The 21644-nt window shown below is 34.3% G+C and overlaps 1 protein-coding gene across 1 annotated transcript; it reads right to left on the bottom strand.

The window, feature by feature from the left end:
- Positions 1-570: 570 nt before the first annotated feature.
- LOC143615216 (uncharacterized) lies at positions 571-1296 on the bottom strand. Its single transcript, XM_077088396.1, has one exon. The coding sequence runs from the start codon at positions 1294-1296 to the stop codon at positions 571-573; it is 726 nt and encodes a 241-aa protein (XP_076944511.1).
- Between the last annotated feature and the right edge of the window lie 20348 nt (positions 1297-21644).

The following is a 21644-nucleotide window of genomic DNA, read 5'->3' as shown; positions in this document are numbered from 1 at the left end:
GAAGACAAAAGATAGAACCCGTGTTCTTCGTCTTTAAACTAGGAGCGCTTCACCGAATGATTCTTAACCTTCAAAGCCTTTAAAAATTGCAATCCTAATCCTTGGAACTCCACAAATTCGTCTAGCTTCTTCAGGTTATGCTTAGAGTTAAGTTTAGGGGTGTTTATATAGGTTTTCCTGGGCCCCAAACTGGTCAAAACGCAAGAAAATTCTAGAATCTAGGTGCCCAGGGCGCCGCACGGCGGCCTTTTTCCCTCCGGGCTAGGAGGGTGGGGCTGACCGGTACGGTCCGGTTCAATTCTGATCCGGTCCGGTTCGTTTCCTGAGGCGGTCCGGTTCATATCCTGATGCGGTCCGGTTCAATTCTATGGCTTCGGTTCTCCGGTTTGGCTTGTTTTAGCTCGTTTTTCGCCCTTTTTAACCACGATCAACCTTCGGAACCTACATTATTCAAATATGTTAGTAATATACAATATCTAATAAAATTCGAACAAAAACTAATAAAATTTTAATTAAAATATACAAGGGATTTCTATATATTTACCACCACCTCTCTATCGCACTCCATCATCACTCGAGAACACGCGACCTCTCTCTCATCCTCCTCCAAATTAACTCTGACGGAACGGAAGTGATAAAGACGTGGATCCATGCCCGGAACAAAGAATCAACCGAGTAAACTGGATGACATGGATCAATGAGACCATCTTGACCACTCAGATGTCTCATGGATTTAGCAACATATGTGACAATATCTTCGCCGACTCTAAGAGTGATCTTTCCTTCAAAAACATCTATGAGTGCCCTAGTAGTACGTAAGAATGGACGACCTAAAATGTTAGGAACTCTCTCTTCGGCCTCCATATATAGAACCACAAAATCTATGTGGAAAACTAAATTATCGACTTTAACAAGCAAGTTTTCTACGATATCCCTAAGGTACTTCACCGAGCGGTCGGCTAAAGACAATGACATACGGGTCGTGGTGAGTTCTCCTAGGCCTAGCTTCTCATACAACGAATAGGGCATTAGGTTTGTGCTAGCTCCTAAATCTGCCAACGCTTGGCACGAGGTATCCCTACCGAGCAAACATGGAACAGTAAAAAAGCCGGGATTGGGTAATTTTTCCGGTACCTTATTGAGAACTACCGCGGAACATTCTCCGTTCAGTGGAATGGTTGAAAGCTCCTTCAGACTTTCCTTACGTTTAAGAAGAACTTTCAAAAACTTAGCATATTTCGGCATATGCTGGAGGGCCTCGATAAAAGGAAGATTAATTCTAAGTTTCCTGAACATGTTTAAGAAGTTCCTGTACTTTCTAGTGAATTTTTTATTCTTAAGACGGGTTGGATACGTAGCACGAGCATGATCTATAAGCGGTGACGGCCTAACCTCTCTCGGTTTCTTCTCCTAACTTCCTCCTACTATGGGCTCACTGGTTGGTACGGTACTTGCTGGGCCTAGCCTAGGTTGCACCTTACCAGGAGTCACCATTACTATCTCCTTATCTACTAACTCATCTCTCTCTTCTACCTCAACCTCTCTCTCCGGAACTAAAACCTGATCGTTCGTCGTCAGACCGGTCAAAGATAAAGAAGAAATGTGTTCCTAATCACCTTAAACTAGTTAGGGTAAGAAGGGTGTCGAACCAAGAAGAGTTTGTGGTCGTTGATCTAAATTTAATTGATTAATAATTATGAAGTCTTTTTAAGTAGTCGTATAGACCAAATATGATTTAGATGTAAAATAATTATTTTTTAGTTTTATTGAAAACAATTAACAATTTGCAAGAAATATAATTGAATTGTAAACAATGATTATAAAACGAATCACACCCGGGTTTCAAGTTCTATAAGCAATTCGGGCAAGACACACTATAAAAATGAGTTCATGTAATCACAACGGTTATTTAGTAGCAATTAATTCATAATGAAAGACATCAATGTTCGTCTATCACAAGTAAATGGGTAAGGAAAACTTTCACAATATGAATTATGGGCAAATATATGCTATATAGATTAAGAACATTCACAACCTAAAACACAAATAAAGAATCATAGCAATTATCATCTTACGAGGTTAATGATGCAAGAAAATCTTAACAACGCAAGTTCATAATAATAAAAGATTACTTAACTTAATTCATGTCACTCAAACCAAATGATTACATAAAATATTCTCTCAAATCATAAATGTGAAAAAACCCTAAAACTTACAAAACCCTACACCCGGGAATGATTACGGGTGGATTAGCCGCTCATGGTTGTGAAGACCATCTTCAATTTTCTTTTTCAATATTCAAGAATGGTGATCTCCAATGGTGTTGGACCTTTAAAACTATTCTCTCCTTTTGTTAAATGGGATACCCTCAATAATTGTTGTTCTCCTTATTTAAAAAGAATGCCATAATTTATTCTCCATAACTCCTTTTTATTACTTTGACTTTTATTTCTTATGGGTCTTTAATTAGTCAAGTTGCAAGAGCATATTTTAAACACACTCCAAAGCCCATATCTTGTCCATGTAACATCAGTAAATTATCTAACTAATATATTAAAGCAAAACCAATTTGTCCACTTGTCCTTCTCCTAGGGTATCCCCTAATGTTCCATGTCATTCACTTTATATGCTTATAATTTTCACATAATCAATCAATTAATTTTAATCCTAATGCTAATTAACATTTAAACCAATATATAACACAAGCATTGGTCAAACTTAACATTTAAACTTTTGAATTCATAACTTAACATTTTTTAACCAACCTAAATATAAAAAATTCCAATGTTTAGATTACATCAAAACAGAAAGCAAGTGGGCAACAAGCTGCGCCGCTACCCCTTTTTGAATTGCAAAACCCAATCTTCTAAAAACTGCATTTGCTGATCTTCGAGTCATAACATTACTGTGCATCACCCGCTGAACACGGGTAAGTAACTCTACAGCTTCAGGCGCGAGGAAACCAAAAGTGTCAAAAGCAAAAGGAATAAATACATGTTGGTTGTCAAGGCACGCCTTAACATTTATTTTGACTTTATTACATCTATAATATATATAAACGAAACCCCTAAAATCCTACGTGTCGTGATGTGGTCGCTCCTCTTTTTTTATGGAAGCCACAAGATTGCTTGATTTTTAAATGGAGGTCTGTCATTGATTTAACCCAAATTCGTGGGTATGGGTCTTACCAAAACCAGATAGCTCTTAAACGGGTTATAACATCTCATTAACTTAAAAATTAATGTTACCAATTATTTGATATAAAAATCCTATAAAATAGGGATATACTAAAATTTAATATCCAATTTAAAAAGAAAAAGATATTATTTATAATTAATAAACAATTTTATAGTAAAAAACATAAGTTGGTCATGGGTCACCAAATCCAGATAGCCTTTAAACGGGTTATAACATATCATTTATTTATGAAACCCTTTCATCATCAAACCCTAAGTATATTATTAACTTTCTTACAATAAAGAAAATCAAAATCCAAAAAATAAATATTAAAAAACGAAAAATGTAAAACAACCATTCTCTCAAGTCATCAGATTGCTTTATTTGTAAATGAAGGCTTCTCACGTATTTAACCCGAATTCACGGGTAAAGGTCTCACTAAACCCATATAACTCTTAAACAGGTTATAACATCTCATTATAAGATTTTATCCCCCGTATTAAACAAAACCTGTAATACGGGGTATAAAATCTAGTCTAACTAATATATTAAAGGAAAACCAATTTGTCCACTTATCCTTCTCCTAGGGTATCCACCTAATGTTCCATGTCATCCACTTTCCATGCTTATAATTTCCACATAATTAATCAATTAATTTTAATCCTAATGCTAATCTTCTTACTATACTATTAAAGCAAAACAAGATATCCACATGGCCTTCAAATAAGATGTCCACATAAGATTACAAGGTTTCCATCTATAGAATTGGCACATAATTCACTGATTAATATTTTCTAGAATCATAACTCACTAATTAATGTTTTCTAAAATAATAACCAACTATTTCATTTCAATGATTTAAAAACCGATTTTAACTACAATTAATTATTTATAACTAATTTTTGCTACCATTTTTAGTATGACTATTACTTTATCAATTCAATGATTTGTATATATATACAGTTTCTCATTCACACCATTTATACATATTTTTCCTACATATTGTGGTTTTGCAGAGAACAATGTAAAGAATTCTTATGATAGCTACATACATACATATATACATACATACATATATATGACATTTGAAATTTTTTCCACCAGTGTGTAACACGAGCCATTATCCTAGTATATTATAAACTTCTATCATGAACTTTTTCTCAATTAGATTTCCTGCACAAAACTAAAAACAAAATGAAAATAAAAAACACTACACCAATAAACTTATTTTATCTTTCATGTATTAATTGCAATAATTAGTTTTGTTGTCATGTGACTATATATGTTTCTTCTTTGTTACCCGTGAACAAAACAATAAGTCATTAATGACAATTATTAACAATTACTAGCACAATTTCAAAATAGTAGAAACCCTTGTATCCTTTTTATTAAATTTGTTACCGTTGTTTAACTCTTATTTTAAGTCATTTTATTTGAAACTTGCAAATTATAAAAACAAATAAAAGTAATGTATTTACAATAATATTAATACATAACAAGACAACAAACACATAATTAAGCTTTGTTAAGATAAGAAAAACACCAACCCATCAAAACCCTACCACTACAAGTGGAGATGGTGTTTAACTGAGCAGCCGGATTTTGCTGAGTGGAACCCAAAAACTGACAGGTGAGTCTCTCATCTAGGAGACGGGCTATCTCACCTACCGTTATATGAAGATCTAAGAGTGTGGACTAGTGATTCCTTAAAAGCAAATCATGATCGGCAAATTTTTTCTGAGTTTCTTGATCTCTAACAAGTATTTGCTTCATCATCTCTTCTAGCCTACCTATTCCACCACTCAAATCCTGTGCATTGTTTGCCCCCTGACTATTCTGGTCCCCACTAAACGACTGATCCTGCCCCCGGTTAGGATTTAAATTTGATTGGAAACCAGAGGGTGCACCGGAAGAACGCCAATTAGAGTTATAATTATTTTTTTTATAGTTGGTCCAATTTAAATTATTATTTCCATTAACTGCATTAGGAACCCTATTCCGCCTCCTATGAACTCTACCTGCTCCTGACTCATCAACGGACAATCTAAAGTCCCATGCCCCCCTCTACACAACTCACACTTATCTACCTAAGCCTTAAGTTCTCTCATCTCACAGGTTAGGCTCTCTAAGGCAGCAGCCACACTAGTATCCAGATTGACCTGGTGCACACCTCAGACGGATGAGGGTGTACTAGTGATGGGATTTGAATTCCCGTTACGTGGCTTTTTAGCAAACTCGGATTGGGAAAACTCTCAAATAATTCATTACACTCAATCTCATTTTTCTTATCCATTAAATTACCTCCAGCAGTAGTGTCGAAACGAGCTTGAGTCTTATAGGTCAGCCCATTGTAAAACTTCTCAACAAGGGCCCTAGGAGTAAGACCATGCTGTGAACAACGGAACAGTAAGTTTTGGAAACGCTCCCAAGCTTGATAGTATGGCTCATCCGACTCCATGTGAAAAGAGTGGATTTGATCACGAAGGCGAAAAGCTTTGGTATGCGAAAAGTATTTCTTAATGAATGCGGTACGCAACGCCTCCCAAGTAGTGAATGCTCTAGCTAGTTGCGAATCGAGCCAAGTGGCGACACGACCCGTAAGTGAAAACGGAAATAAGTGGAGGAAAATTGCATCTTTATTAGCACCTTGCAAGTTGAACGTTCTAAGCGCACGAGTAAGGAGGTTGATGTGTGCTGGTGTATCTTCATTTTCACGGCCATGGAATAAGTTATGTTGGGTGAGATTGGCCATGATGTAGGAGGGAATCTACCATGAATTATGGTTATCGATTACAGGGGTGATGATGGGCGAGTGGTCTCTAGTGAAACCCTCGAAGGCTTGTTGGTAAACGGTTCGGTTATTGTTGGCCATTTGATTATCGGGAATGGTTCTGGGACTCGACGGCGGTGAACTGTGTGATGATGATTTCGATGGAGAATCTATGTTGATCGATGAACTGGCCTCGGACTGAAACACAGGTGGTCATTGCGAACGAATATGTGGCATAAACCTGAATAACACACAAGACCTAATGAGTAGACTTTATGAAAACACTACAATAAAACTAAAAAATAAAAATAAAATAAACTAAACTAAACTTAAAGTTAAATAGACTCCTACGAATCAAGGACAAAACAAAACAAAACAAAACAAGTAGCACGTATGTAGCAAGTAAGTCTAATCAAAGCTAATAACGCAATCGCCAAGAGTCCACAGCAACGACACCAGAAACTTGATGTGCTAAAAGTAGTTTAATAATTATTAACTAAATTAACTTGAAATAGACACTAAGTAATATTCTAGACTCTCTAAAACTCGACTAAACTACTAACCTGCAAGTGAACCGATCGACTCTAATAAATCTAAGTAAGTCCAGATATCGAACCCACGAGACTCTTTAAAATACGTTTATTAGCTAATTAGACTCAACTACAGACAAGACGTATTTATTTATATTTTTTTAAGGGGGTTTTTAAGTAAAATACTAAATTAAGACTATCATTAAAAACTAATTAAAGAAAACAAGTAAATTAAATGAAAACACAAGTTTGTTGATTAAATCAGATGATAATGTAAAACTACCTAGGCTAGAATCCCCTAAATTTCAGTTGTTAATTAACCGGGAAAATATTTAGTTATGAACTGCGATAGTAAAGTAGACACTTAAGAAAAAACCCAAACAGGACCTCTGACCCTTCTCAAGAAGACACCTATGGATTTCTAATAAGTTTTAACGCACACCAGTATTAAAATCAAGTTTTCTTACGGTCACCTAATTAATTATGACTTAGTCCTTTATAATGAAATCCTACCTTACAGCGCGGAAATCAAAGGCAATTTAATATATTTAATTAATTCAATAGACAATATTAAATAATTAAACCTAGACAAACTCCTTACGAAGAACTAAATCTAATAAGATTAAATAACAAAGACCTGTCAATAACCTAGCACCTTACAGTTATTTAGGTAACTGCACACTTAGGTTTATTTGATAATTCCCATGACCTTAATGCAATCAATCATAAAATAAGCAAAAACACAAAGTGATTGACCTAATAGCAACATATCATATGACAAACAATAATCAAGAAAACTATGGAATAAAACTCATCAAACAATCCTAAGCATCCATAGGCATCAATTTAATATAATTAAATCTCTTACTAAATCATAAAAACCATAACGACAAATAATCCCAAATCAAATCACAACGTCAAAATAGGTTCATCATAAGCCTAAGTAGTTCATGCAATTTAGCCAAACATCTTAAATTTAAAAGAAACAATCATGCAAGAATTCATGGTGAAAAATATTAGAAAACAAAAGATAAAACCTGTGTTCTTTGTCTTCAAACTAGGAGCGCTTCACCGAATGATTCTTCACCTTCAAAACCTTCAAAAATTGCAATCCTAAGCCTTGGAACTCCACAAATTCGTCTAGCTTCTTCAGGTTATGCTTAGGGTTAAGTTTAGGGGTGTTTATATAGGTTTTCTGGGTCCAAAACTGGTAAAAACGCAAGAAAATTCTGAAATCTGGGTGCCCGGGGCGCCGCACGGCGGCCTTTTTCCCTCCGAGCTAGGAGGGTGGGGCTGACCGGTACGGTCCTGTTCAATTCTGATGCGGTCCAGTTCATTTCCTGAGGCAGTCCGGTTCATTTTCTGATGCGGTCCGGTTCAATTCTGATGCTCCGGTTCTCCAGTTTGGCTTATTTTAGCTTGTTTTTCGCCCTTTTTAACCACGATCAACCTTCGGAACCTACATTATTCAAATATGTTAGTAATATGCAATATCTAATAAAAACCAAATAAAAACTAATAAAATATTAATTAAAATATACAAGGGATTTCTATATATTTAGTATTATATTAGTGACATGGAAGATGAGATCGAGAAGTTTAAAGTGAATCTGTGTACAAGGTTTCACATGAAAGATCTTGGAAGGCTAAAACATTTTCTTGGGTTAGAGTTGGAATACAAGAATGATGGTCTTCTGCTACATCAACATAAGTACACTATTGACATGTTAATGAAATATGGTTTAGAATGTTGCTAGCCGGCAATGAATCTGATGGGGCCAAGCGATCAGTTTCAGACAACCGAAGGCAAAGAATTACAAGATCCTACTATGTACCGAAAGATAGTAGGAACCCGAGCCAATATCTCGTATGCGGTTGGTGTTCAAAGCCGTTTCATGCAAGACCCGAGAAAACCGCACCTTGAGGCGGTTAGACGAGTACTACGATATTTGAAGGCAGCACCAAAACATGGAATAAAGTTTTGAGAGGGAGTCTCGGGCTAAATTGGTTGGTTACAGTGCGCGAGACCGGGATACCCAAAGGTCGACTATGGGTTATGTGTTTATGATAGGATCGGGGTGCCGTGTCATGGTGTAATAAAAGGCAACCTACCGTGTCATTATCGACTACCGAAGCGGAGTACCAAGCAGCCGCAATGGCAACTCTGGAGTGTGTGTGGTTGAAGCAACTGATGCAAAATCTAAATCAAGAAGTTGGTGCTAAAGTGGTAATGTATTGTGATAATATGTCATCTATTGCTTTAGCCGAAAACCTGACATTTCATGTGCGCACTAAAATATTGGAGTACATTATCATGTTGTTCGGGAGAAAGTATTGAAAGGTGAGATCGATCTGAAGCATGTAGACACGGATGAGCAAGTAGCGGATATGCTTACTAAGCCGTTAACCGGAGTGAAGTTGATCAAGTTTCGTGATGGCATTGGATTGAAGAAGTCGAGTGTTGAGAGGGAGTGTGAAACGTAAACAACACTCGATAATATAGGACGGTTCAGTTTGTGATCTCATGGGATGGCTTGGAGGAGATCGGGATAGCAATTAAATTAATTGTTATCATTGTCTATTTGTTTAAATTTGGTCTATTTTATTATATTAAAGTTTTAAGTTGAGTTTTGGTTTATCTCTAATTTGTTAACGAGATATGGCAGAAGCAAGAGTCATGGTATGTTTAGAACTCATATGTGTGGGTAGTATATAAACCCAAAAGTCTTTGTTTATATGCATGTCTTTGTTCTCCTAATAATAAAAAAAGAGTTGAATAGTTTGTTCAAACCCTCGTGTTCAAGTTATTGATTGTTGCTGGCTACCATCTTGAAATTTAGCATGAAGATCCTCAAGAAACGCTTTTGTGATACAGGTGAGAAGATTTCTTAAGGACCTTCATATGTAACTTCCATTAGTTGCAAAATGAACTGCAGCTGCAAATTTATCAGTGAAATTACTTTTTGATATATGTTATTGTTGATAGATATTTCGGCAAACAGACAATAATATTAATGCTGCTGATTGTGAGAGGAGACCCAGGTTCCAATATATGAATGCCGACTCGGAAGGGAGAATCTTCAGAGGAGTTTTCTCAACCGCTAAGGCCACAAAACCGCCGGTCGGGATACCGGATACGAACCGGAAAGATATACATACGGAGCGCCTGGAAGGACAATGTGACCACAACAGTTACTTGTTTATGCTTTACAGAAAAATATTGGTTATGTTAGTTATTATACTAATAACAGTAAACAGCTTTCTTTTTAATGTTTTTACATCTATCAAAATGATCAAAGAAGATAAAAATAACAATAACAATAACCCGGATTTTTTTTTTATGAAATTATGAAAGTAATTAATTTTTTTAAACGTGTGAATATGCGACCGCGACTCACATATCAAATGAAAATGGTTTATATTTATGAGAAACCAATGATAATTTGCGACACTAACTCAAGTAATATCTTTACTGGCATGTACCTATTTCAACTAAAGCTTGTGTCAAATGTCGTGACGACCTACAATATCGTCATGTTTCGAATTATGATAAGCTATCATTTCATTACTTATTTTTTTATTAAACTTTTGGTGACCCTATTTTAAAATGTACAAATTATACACTGGTTATATTTACAAACTTAAACAAAACATTATGAAATTCGCAAACTGATTTTGTGAAACCTTTTACGATTATCTTCCTTAACGGGATATTGACATTATATATTCTAAAAAAAAAAGAAAGAAGGTTAGTTTACCAATCCAACCGAGCCGGCTTATATCATTTATCTTAACAAGCTAAAATGTCGAGCTTAATAGGTAAAAAGCTGAGGCAAGTCGTTTTAACTTATAAAAACATTATTATTATTATTATTATTATTATTATTATTATTATTATTATTATATTTTGCACATCTTGATGTATTTATAAACATAAGTAATGCTTTAACATATACATAATACATAATTTATAAACCTCATAGTTTTGGCTTATACAAATTGTAAACTGTGATATAACTAGTTGCTTGTCCCCTGCGTATTGTGACGTGGGACATGTATCTATAGAGTAAATAAGACCAGCGTGTCAGGGTGGTGATGCGGAGGGGCTTCGACCAGTTTGGCTTCGGCACCAAATTAAAACCTTGCTTACCATAGTTAAAACTTGTGGATTGTTTGTGTAACTTAATGGAACTTGATGGTAATATATTAAAAAGTTGTGGTATTAGAATTTAGAGCATTGGCCTTTAATCCATCAAAATATGTAAGTGTAGTTTTTATAATGTAAAAAGTGGTTTAGGGTGTTGTGAGTATAGGAGAGAGAAATGCATTTTTTCTGTTATATTTGAAAAGTTACTGTTCATGTCATATAATTTTTAATATATTTTAAGAGTGGTTGTGAGTGAATGAAAGATAAATAGTAATGATAAAGATATAAAAAGTATTATTTAATTAAAAAAGAAAGATAAAATGTAGTCATTTTTAGTTTAATTTTGGATTTAAAAGTAGAGGAAGGATGGTTCCCAACAGCCCCTCTAAAATTATTTGAGAGAGTTTTACAAATTATAGGGTGAGGCTATAAGTGGTTCTAATTGCAAATTATAGAGTGGAGAGAAAAATGTGATTTTTTTGTAAATTCGGGTAGACTTTGTTTGCCCCTTTTTATTTTTTAATATTTGTTGAATTGGTTGTGAGTAGATGAGAGAAAAAAATATAATGAAAAAGATATAAAAATGTTATTGAGAAATGTAATGATTTTTAGTATAATTATAGATATACGGATATGGAACCTGCTGGGAATGCTCTTAGAGCATTCACATCTTATCCCTCATTGTTTGTGAGGTAGGTTTTTTATAATGTAGGGAGTGTTTAGGGTGTTGTGAGTAGAGGAGAGAAAATACAGTGATTTTTTGTATATTTGAAAAGCTAATGTTCACACCCTATAATTTTTTAATATTTGTTGAAAGTGGTTATGAGTAGAGGAAAGTGAAAAGGTAATAATAATATAGAAAAATATTATTTAATTGAATACGAGAGAGAAAATGTAGTGATTTTTAATGTAATTTTGAATTTGAAGATTTGGAAAGGGATGTGAATGCTCTTGGGTGGTAGCACGGTTTTCAAACTACAAAATTAATACTAAGTATAATTTTGTATTAATTTAAACAAGCGGGCTTACCTAGCTCAAACTTAGCTCATTCACAATTTGATTCGAGTTGACTCAAGTAATTTACAAAGAAACTGATTTCAATCTAGTTTTTTTATAAAACTTCATGCAATCCTGTGCTTTAGCTCATAAGTCAATTGCAGAATAGTTACTAGGGGTTCCAATCATTTCGGTTGGTTGGTTGGTGTGTTAAACTTGCAACCCTAACCCGCCTATATTATTATTATATTATTATTCGTGTTAAACATTTCAACCCTAACCCGCACACACATAAATTCAGGTCGACCCGAACACAATCCGTTTAACCGATGCATCAAAATAAAAGAAATTTAAAATCTTGAAAAACAATACAAGATTACAAATGTATCTTTAGAAAAATAAAAAAGAAAAACAGAAAAAACATGAATAAAAATATAATTATAAAAAGTTTATTTAAAAGTTGAACTGATTAACTGGTCAATTCACTTTTTATACGGGTCAATCCGAACAGACCGCTTTTTTATACGGGTTGTGTTAGTCGACTCAAAACCTATCCTTTTTCATGCCGTGTCAAGAATTGCCGGCCCTACTAGTTACTAAACCATAATTCGGGTTGATTATTAATCAAACCCGAATTCGAAATATTGTCTTCCGTCCACACCACCAGCAGCCCAATGGTTCTTCAAAAAGAGCCCACCTTTATGGCCAAATACGTTGGTTTACATAAGCTGCAAGCAAGCATTCAGCTTCAGAAACAGAAACTTCAGGAACGTTGTCGGTTACTCCCACCGGCGAGCGAACGAACGATCGATCGATCGATCACAGGTCAACAATATTAACTTCTTTTTCTCTCTAATTAATATAGGTCTTTAAATCAGAAATAACAAGTTTAGGGAACATCTTAGATTAAATAGCATGCCGATTGGCGACTAAGAATTTTACAACACTGGCATTATATTATTAGTATGTAAACCTGTTAAAAATGAATCGAGGTTAGTTGTAGTGGGAGAGATCAGTAGTTAATTTCTATTAGGTAGGTTTTTTTGAGTTACTACTTACTAGAGATCTATATCTGTAAGACTATAATCTATATATATAATGATAGAGAGAAAATTACTATTACATAAAATACAATCACTGATGCAAACAATTTTAAAAATCTGGGGGTAGTATAGTCTTTACCCACTATGAGGTTAATGTTTTATCAAATTAGTTTGCAAAAATACTTACAATAATGGTTTTTTAACTTAAGGGTAAGTGTTGTTAGAGCATTCACATTCACTTCTCTACCATGTATTCATATGTATCATATAATTACACTAAAAATCATTACAGTTTCTTTCTCTTTTTCAATTAAATAATACACATCTATACTTTTATCATTATCATTTCCCTCTCCACTCACAACCACTTTAAAAAAATATTAAAATATTATACGGTGTGAACCCCACATTTAACTTTCCCGCATAACATTTTCTATTTCCTTTACTCACAACCACTTATAACCATACCATATAATTTACAATTTTCCCTCACATATTTTTTTAGGGAATAAGTTGAGAATGCTCTTAACTTATTAAATAGTTACACATTTACCCCCCTTTTCTAAACTAACTACCCCGCAAAATTTTAACTAGGGGTGAGCAGAAAACCGAATTAACCAAATCGAAACCGAATTAACCGAAAAAACCAAACCAATGGTTAATATTTTGTATTTTTGAAAAACTGAATTTTCGGTTTCAGTTCGGTTTTCCATTTTTAAAAAACAGAAAAAAACCGAACCGAACCGACTGATGGTGATGAAGATGATAAAGACTGAGACTAAACTTTGAAGATGAACAAGATGATGAATGAAGATTAGAACTGAATTTTTAGTGTTTTTTTTTATTAAGAGCGTTGTTGAATTTTAAACTCTACTACTCTAGCAACTTTTTATTCGTATGATTCCACGTAACATGTGTCTATTTTTTGTTTTTGTATTTAATATAATTGTGGTACTCAAATACATTCTTACATGCTTAAAGTCGTCATCTTCATTTTTAAAATCTTTTGCAATGTCTACACATAATTGGAAAAAAAAACCCCGACTATAACCGAACCGAAACAGAAAAAAAAAACCGAAAAACCGGAACCGAACGGTTTGTATATTATAAAAACTGAGGACTTCGGTTTCAGTTTTACCTAAAAACCGAACTGAACCGAATCGTGCTCAGCCCTAGTTTTAACGACCATAACTTTTTTACATGTTAACAAATTTTTTTTTTAATTACACCTTAAAAACGAGCATTTTTTTCTCTTTAATTTGAGTATGGTATTATATACTTTTTAAATTTTAAAAAATAGCATGCTACGTAACAACCATTTAGGACCGCAACGGGTCAGGTTGGTTGGGTCATGTGTCAAGTGTCAGACTGAGTTGCATGTTTACCGACAATGGTTACACGTCTAAAGCCGCATTACACACATACTATAATCGGGCTACGTGCGTACTATTGAGAGGTCACCGCTTAAGCATTCGATGTCGTGTTTGTGCGTGTACCTCACTACATCGTGCGGGCACCCAACTAGTCATCTCTATGCATAGACTAATGCAAACAACTAACACATGTGTGTTAGTTGGTTTGGAAAACTAAAATGTAACTAACTATTAAGTCAACACACTGATAACTGTAAATTACTTGCTTGATGCAGATTTCTTCATAGAAACAAGGAAACGACAACCTACATGTGCGGAATAGCTGTGTTATTTCGAGCAAAGAATACATTCAATAACCTTAATCCTGTCGGAACATCATGGGGTAATAGTATATCAGTTTTTGAGTTATTAATTTAGTTAGTCAAACTCTTGTTTATATAATGATTTTAACTTTAAACATAATGTGCAGTTGCCACGTTGACACCAAAGAAGGTAAAGGATGATGGTTTTGAGAAGCAGCAAGAGACGAAGAAGGAGGTTGATCCGGTGGTTACTTTCAGTAAGCCGCCACCGGTCCCACCGGTGTTTGGACCGCTTGTTGTTCTGTCGCTATGGGAAACATGGTCAACCCGAGATGAGAACTGAGAGGTGATGTTTTCTAGCGTGTTCATAAATAATGAAAAGTGTTTTGGTTTTCTCGTCTGATCATGACTTATGTGTGGACTAGAATCTTGATTACTATAAATCTAATGTGATGTAAATCTTTAGTGTAATGACCGTAAGTTGTTTCAGTTCTGAAGAACTTTCAAGTGTGATAATGTAGTAAACCCGAAAAGTTTTATGAGGATGAGGGCGCGTTCGTTTCACAGAATTCTTGGGAATTCAAAGGAATTGGAATTAAAATCCCATGACATGGCGTGTTCGTTTCGTTGGAATTGGAATCTTAATTTCCTTTTGGTGCGTTCGGTTGCAAGGGAATTGGAATTGGAATTCAATTCCTTCAAATTCCTTTAAATGATGAGATTCTAAATCCTTCCAAAATGCGAAGGATTTCAAGTGAATTCATTGGATTTTTTTTTAACGAGAACAACGAATAAAATACTTTGGTGTTTTTACTTTTTTTTGTTTTCGATTTATATTTTGAGTTATAATTTTTTTATTATTATTTTTGAATATTTTTTTGAGGGGATTTTGATCTTAATAGAAAACCCCTAAAAAAATCATTAAAAAATCATAACACAAAATATAAATAAAAAATAAAAAAAACTAAAATGTTTACGCCGTTATTCTCATTAAAAAAAAAAAAAAAAACCTTTGATTCCAATTCCTTTGTCAAACGAACACACCAAGAATGGAATTGGATTTCAATTCCTTCAAATTCCAATTCCTGTTGGAATGTTCAGATTCCAAATCCTATGCAAATTCCAATTTCATTCCATTCCGTGAAACGAACGCGCCCTGAAGGTTTAAGTTGTACGGTATATAAAAGGCAAAAGCACTAACCTTTTGGATTACTTTGTGGTGCTTGTGGAACAAAGTCGCAACGTTTCTTAATTCAACAAAAACAAATATTGGAATCCGAATTCAAACGTTTATAGAAAACAAGTTTCTACATGCAAGGGTGTAAAGGGACCTTGAGTGAAAATTTTGGTTAATTTCCAGGCAACTATATGTGAATCTTCTTCAATCTTCAAATGCATACCAATTCATTCAAGATTGAAGGGCATGTTGCATGATCAACTTGTTGTGGCATTGTGATGTTAACTTTGTAGTGATGGCAGAACCTTATTGTCATTTCCTTCAACTTAGAAACCAATAGAATAACTTCATCAACTTAGATCAAAGATGATCCTAGATATTCATAACAAGTTTAGAAAACTTCTAGATTTGCCGCTCTTCAAGAGAATCCATGTGGCCATAGGCTGAACTCATACTGTACGTTATATATGTCATGTCAACATGAGATATATTGGTCCCATTTCAAATATCAACATGGATATCGGTTGTGGATGATAAGATGAACTTTGCAAATAAATATGTTTTAAGTGGGAGCAATCCCTGATGGGATGATTATTGATATCGTAGGAAGCTTTTATTTATGGATCTGGACACAAAATAATGAACTCTGTGTGTGTGTGTGTGTTTTTTTTTTTTTTTTTTGGGGGGGGGGGGTGGTATTTGTTAGCACGAAGAGCTAAATGTTACGATCAATTTGGTTAACTAAACGGCCACTAATTCACCCGATCTTCATTTCACCCTCAGCAGAAACCCAGCTATAGGTAAAAAAACCTCTAACCCAACTTAAACCCCCTGTTTTTTTGTCTCAAGTGGGACTTGAACCTAATACCTCCACCATCTTAAATTGAAACCAATAATAATGATAATAATATTAATTCCTATTATTATTATTATAAAGATTACATTTCAATCCTTATCAATGTGGTGTAATGGTATGGTAGGAAGCATGGGTTTCTCAATAGAGATCCAAGGTCAATCTCCAATCACGGCACTTTAGGGGGATATGAGTGGCTCAATGAAGGAAGACTGAGATTCTTGTGATCTCCAGTTCAATCCTGAGAGCGTCCGGGTTTTACCACCAGTGGGTGTTCGGACGGGTGGATTTCCCTAGAACTGGAGATAACTTCGAGGTGCTTAAGGGCTCCGTACGGATGGGTTAGACCGGCTGGCGATGGTCTTTTGCCACTGGGTCACCTCGTACGAAATACCTAGGCATTATATGTTTGTTAGAGTTAAAATAAAATTAAAGACAACATTTCAAAATGTGGCTATGTTTTGAGCGAACATGGGTCAGGAATCTTTTTCAGTGGGTTCACTATTTTCATACGACTGAACCTTAAAATTTCCGGTTCGGTTTGGGCTGGTTCAATGGTTCAAGTCGGGCAAGTTTCCGGGGGGGTGGTATTTGTTAGCACGAAGAGCTAAATGTTACGATCAATTTGGTTAACTAACTGGCCACTAATTCACCCGATCTTCATTTCACCCTCAGCAGGAAACCGAGCTATAGATAAAAAAACCCCTAACCCAACTTAAACCCCCTGTTTTTTTGTCTCAAGTGGGACTTGAACCTAATACCTCCACCATCTTAAATTGAAACCAATAATAATGATAATAATATTAATTCCTATTATTATTATTATAAAGATTACATTTCAATCCTTATCAATGTGGTGTAATGGTATGGTAGGAAGCATGGGTTTCTCAATAGAGATCCAAGGTCAATCTCCACTCACGGCACTTTAGGGGGATATGAGTGGCTCAATGAAGAAAGACTGAGATTCTTGTGATCTTCAGTTCAATCCTGAGAGCGTCCGGGTTTTACCACCAGTTGGAGTTCGGACGGGTGGATTTCCCTAGAACTGGAGATAACTTCGAGGTGCTTAAGGGCTCCGTACGGATGGGTTAGACCGGCTGGCGATGGTCTTTTGCCACTGGGTCACCTCGTACGAAATACCTAGGCATTATATGTTTGTTAGAGTTAAAATAAAATTAAAGACTACATTTCAAAATGTGGCTATGTTTTGAGCGAACATGGGTCAAGAATCTTTTTCAGTGGGTTCACTATTTTCATACGACTGAACCTTAAAATTTCCGGTTCGGTTTGGGCTGGTTCAATGGTTCAGGTCGGGCAAGTTTCATCACATAATATAAATACGATGCAATAGCAAACCAAACATCGTCCCTAGAATTTAAAAAAAACATATAATATAAATACGATATCTTTTCAAGTTAAATAATATATAAACCTGCTTTTAGTTCTCTATAAATTTTCATCTTTTTAAAACATTGCATTACATTTTCGACCGGAACTTGTTGGAGGAACTCCCTTTCAATATGTAACAATGCAAGAATCGTTTAAGTATTAATCACCCATCCTATTACGCAATTCCGTCTTCACATGCTTCTTTGAAGAAAAACGTCTTTCAACACTCGTTGTTACAACCACTAAATAATTACATAGCCAAATGTGTGTATTCAAAACAGCAAACCCAATAAGTTCTCGTAGTTCTTTCCTTGTATATACTTTCTTTTTAAGTATTGTGGTTATGGGGAGTTAATATCTTAAATTACAAATTCAAATAATATAAATAAGGAAACAATTATTTTACCATAATAGTAGGAGAGCGTGGTAAAAAAGATCTAAAGCCTAAACATTATTTAGAAAATAAAAAAAGCACTGCAAGACAGAATCAAACTCAAGTTCTGTCAGTTGCAAGGCTTGATCTTTACCACTTCACCATATTTCAATCTTTTTATGGGTTCACTAATCAATTTATATATGGGCTCACTCTCATACTTTATATAAGAATTCTACTAAAATTCTGAAATTCCGTGGGTTCACGTGAACCGCAACTATATATGTAGATACGCGCATGGGTCCAATGGAGTATGGGAGTGTACACAGCCAATCCAAAGAAGTGTGCAATGTAATTAAAAATGTAGTGGGATATTCCAAACCAATTTACAAGGAATTCATTGGCTCTTCAATGTAGCACAATCATTAGTTGTAAGGAAAACTAATTGAGGTAAAAACCAAAAGCATTGGGTGTTACGTCATTGATAACAAATAATAAAGTCTAAAACTCATACTAAAACAAACAAAATGACAAATGAATTGCGCCAATAACTATTTATCGCATCACATGCGCAAGACATTGTACATACCGATCAATTGTGAAAGTGAATATTGGCTATGAAAGTTAAGTGATCATATGATGGACGAGAGGGACACATGTGTCAGCTTATGGACCAAGCCAAAATAACTGCGTATCAAATCTAATCGTCCATATGCTTTACCTTAGGGAGACCGAAAGAGAAAACAAACAATAAAAATACTCTCATTAGTAATTTTAAAATGAGAAGATATTAGTAACTAACCATATTGAAGATTCATGAATATCCAATAAATATATTAGAGAGATCACTTGTCTTCTCTACTACTAATTTATCTTCGTAATTAATCTCAACCCCTCCCCCCTTTCTTTTTTACTTTACACAAAATTTCGTGTCATTGTTGCACCACCCACAACTATTGTTAATGGCAACCTCTTCGGTCCTCATAATCATTGGTGCTCCATAAAACATGGTAGGCACTCATTCTCTCTGTGTTTGAGTTAAGTATCTGTGGTCAACACACATTGACTTAACAGATTTTAAAGTTAGTTATTGATCAATGCTTGAACATGAATTTGTTCAACGCAACTAATCAGGCAATTACCATCAAGGACGGCAATGTATGAAAAGGATGGTTACAACATGTGAAAAGCCAAATGAGGCACATAGAAAAATGAACACCATAAGAAGAACAAGATGACGGAGAAAAATGGACGAAATTCATAAATCATTGAACAAACTACCAAGGATCGGTAACTGACATAGTAGTATAGTGCTGTAGAAGGAGCGACGGGGAAAGCTGAATGGTAACAGATTGTCCAAGTTTAAAAGCAACAATGACAAACATGTCGCACGCTAGGACCTAAAGTAATTTGTTAAAAGTTTCATATTTTTAATACTAGTTTTTGAACCGTGTATTACACGGGATTTGTTAAATAATAAAAATAAATAAGGCATGTTTTTTTTTTAAGAAATGAACAAAATTAAAGGTAAGAAGAAAATAAAATATATAGTACAAATAATAAGAAGTCTATAATCTCAAATTTAAAAATTAGAATGAGATAAACCATTACAAGTTTAAAACAATATACGACATTTGTTAAAATTGTTTTTTAACTCATTACCCATAGATAAATATAATGAATGAGTTGAGAGATTAGAAAATTAAAAAGGAAATTATTTCATTTGTCAAAATTTTTTTGACTCATAACCCATGAATATGTATGATAAATAAGATGAAGAATTAGAGAATTATAAAGGAAATTATAACTTTTTTTTGTCAAACTTATTTTGACCCATTTAAAAAAATGGTTTTGCCCATAACCTAAGGATAGATAGAATGAATGAGAAAAAAGATTAAAGAAAGAATGAATATGAGATTGTCACATCATCCTCATTATTTGTTTTTATTAATAAAGTTATATTAGATGCTAATTCAAAACATATTAAAACAAAAGGTTTACAAAAATCTAGACCAATAACGTAGTTTAAAAAAAACAAAATATTATACTTCACACATCATCCATACTTTCCCACCATTCTTGTGTTTCTCAAATTTCATCATCATCACCAACCAACCACCGTCACCTTTCTCACCAAATCCACGAATGCTAGCTAGCTTCAATTCCTCTCAAATATTATTATTCATCCACCCACCCAATCCAATATCATTAATCATGGGTTTTCCGGTCATTGGTTACCCGGATCTCTTCCTCCCTAAACTCATCCTCCACGTCATAACCCTCGTAGCTTCCATCCTCAGTCTCATTTCCACCATTCTCAGCCGACCCATTCATTTACCATCCCAGAACAACCCATTAATATCATACCCACCTCCGTCATTCTCCGCCGTCCTTGTTCGAGAACTCCTCCCCGTCGTTAAATTCTCTGGTATTGTGAACCCGCCGGAGAGCTGTGTGGTGTGTTTGTCTGAGTTTGATGCCGGTGACGAGGTTCGGGGGTTGGGAAACTGTAAACATGTTTTTCACCGGGGATGTATTGACCGGTGGATGGATTATAATCGCAAAAACTCAATATTTTGAAAAAAAGAAATATAAAATGGTTGATTTTGAACCAACCATTTTATATTTCTTTTTTTCAAAATATTGAGTTTTTTAAAAATAATAAAGATGGTTTTTGAATATAGGGTCAAATTATTCTACAAAAGGGGACAAAAATGAAAAGTATGAGAATGATTTATAGCCACACAAAAAAAAACCAAAAAAAATTAAAAATAAATAAATAAAAAATCATAACTCAAAATTTAATAAAAAAACAAAAAAAGTAAAAACACAAAAATATTTCCACCGTCTTTCTTGTTCTTAAAAAAACTCGAAAAAGATACAATGTTGAGTAAAAAAGACTTTTATGTTTTTTTGTTTATCATTGTGTTTTGTGTTTATTTTCATCATTGGTTGTATCTTTTTTCCTTGACATTGTTTTTTTTTCTTGGTATTGTGTTATATTACTCAAGATTGTGTTATATTTTGTTGGACATTGTGTTAGATTTTGTGATTTATTGTGTCTTTTTTTTTGTTATAATTGTGTCTTTTGTCTCTGCAATGTGTCTTTTCGGAGGGTTTTTTTTTTGAACGAGAATGACGAGGGAAACATTTTTTGTTTTTAAACTTTTCCGTTTTTATTTATATTTTGAGTTATGATTTTTTTATTAATTTTTTGGAATTTTTTTTTTTGAGGGTTTTTTTGTGTGACTACAAATCTTTCTCACACTTCTCATTTTTGTCTCCCTTTGTATTTTAACTTTTCCCTTAAATATAATACATATACACTGTCACGGATTTACAATTTGAAACTTGAACCAGCTATGTAAACAACATTTGTTATTAATGTTTTATACATTTTAAACTAATTAGCTTGTTTTGGTTTATATGATAAGGGCCAAATTCAATAGGTTTATCAACATCTGTTTAAAAATGATTTCCTAGTGATGAATTATTGGTTATGGAAGATTACATC

Source organism: Bidens hawaiensis, unplaced genomic scaffold (genome assembly GCF_021521415.1).
Source record: "Bidens hawaiensis isolate Kalapana, Puna unplaced genomic scaffold, B.hawaiensis_p1.1 tig00002306_1, whole genome shotgun sequence".
NCBI classification, from domain to species: domain Eukaryota; kingdom Viridiplantae; phylum Streptophyta; class Magnoliopsida; order Asterales; family Asteraceae; genus Bidens; species Bidens hawaiensis.
This window is presented reverse-complemented; position numbering and strand designations above follow the sequence as displayed.

Bases quoted from the DNA above. Each gene is read 5' to 3' on its own strand.
- LOC143615216 (XM_077088396.1), bottom strand. From the start codon at position 1,296: ATGTTCAGGAAACTTAGAATTAATCTTCCTTTTATCGAGGCCCTCCAG.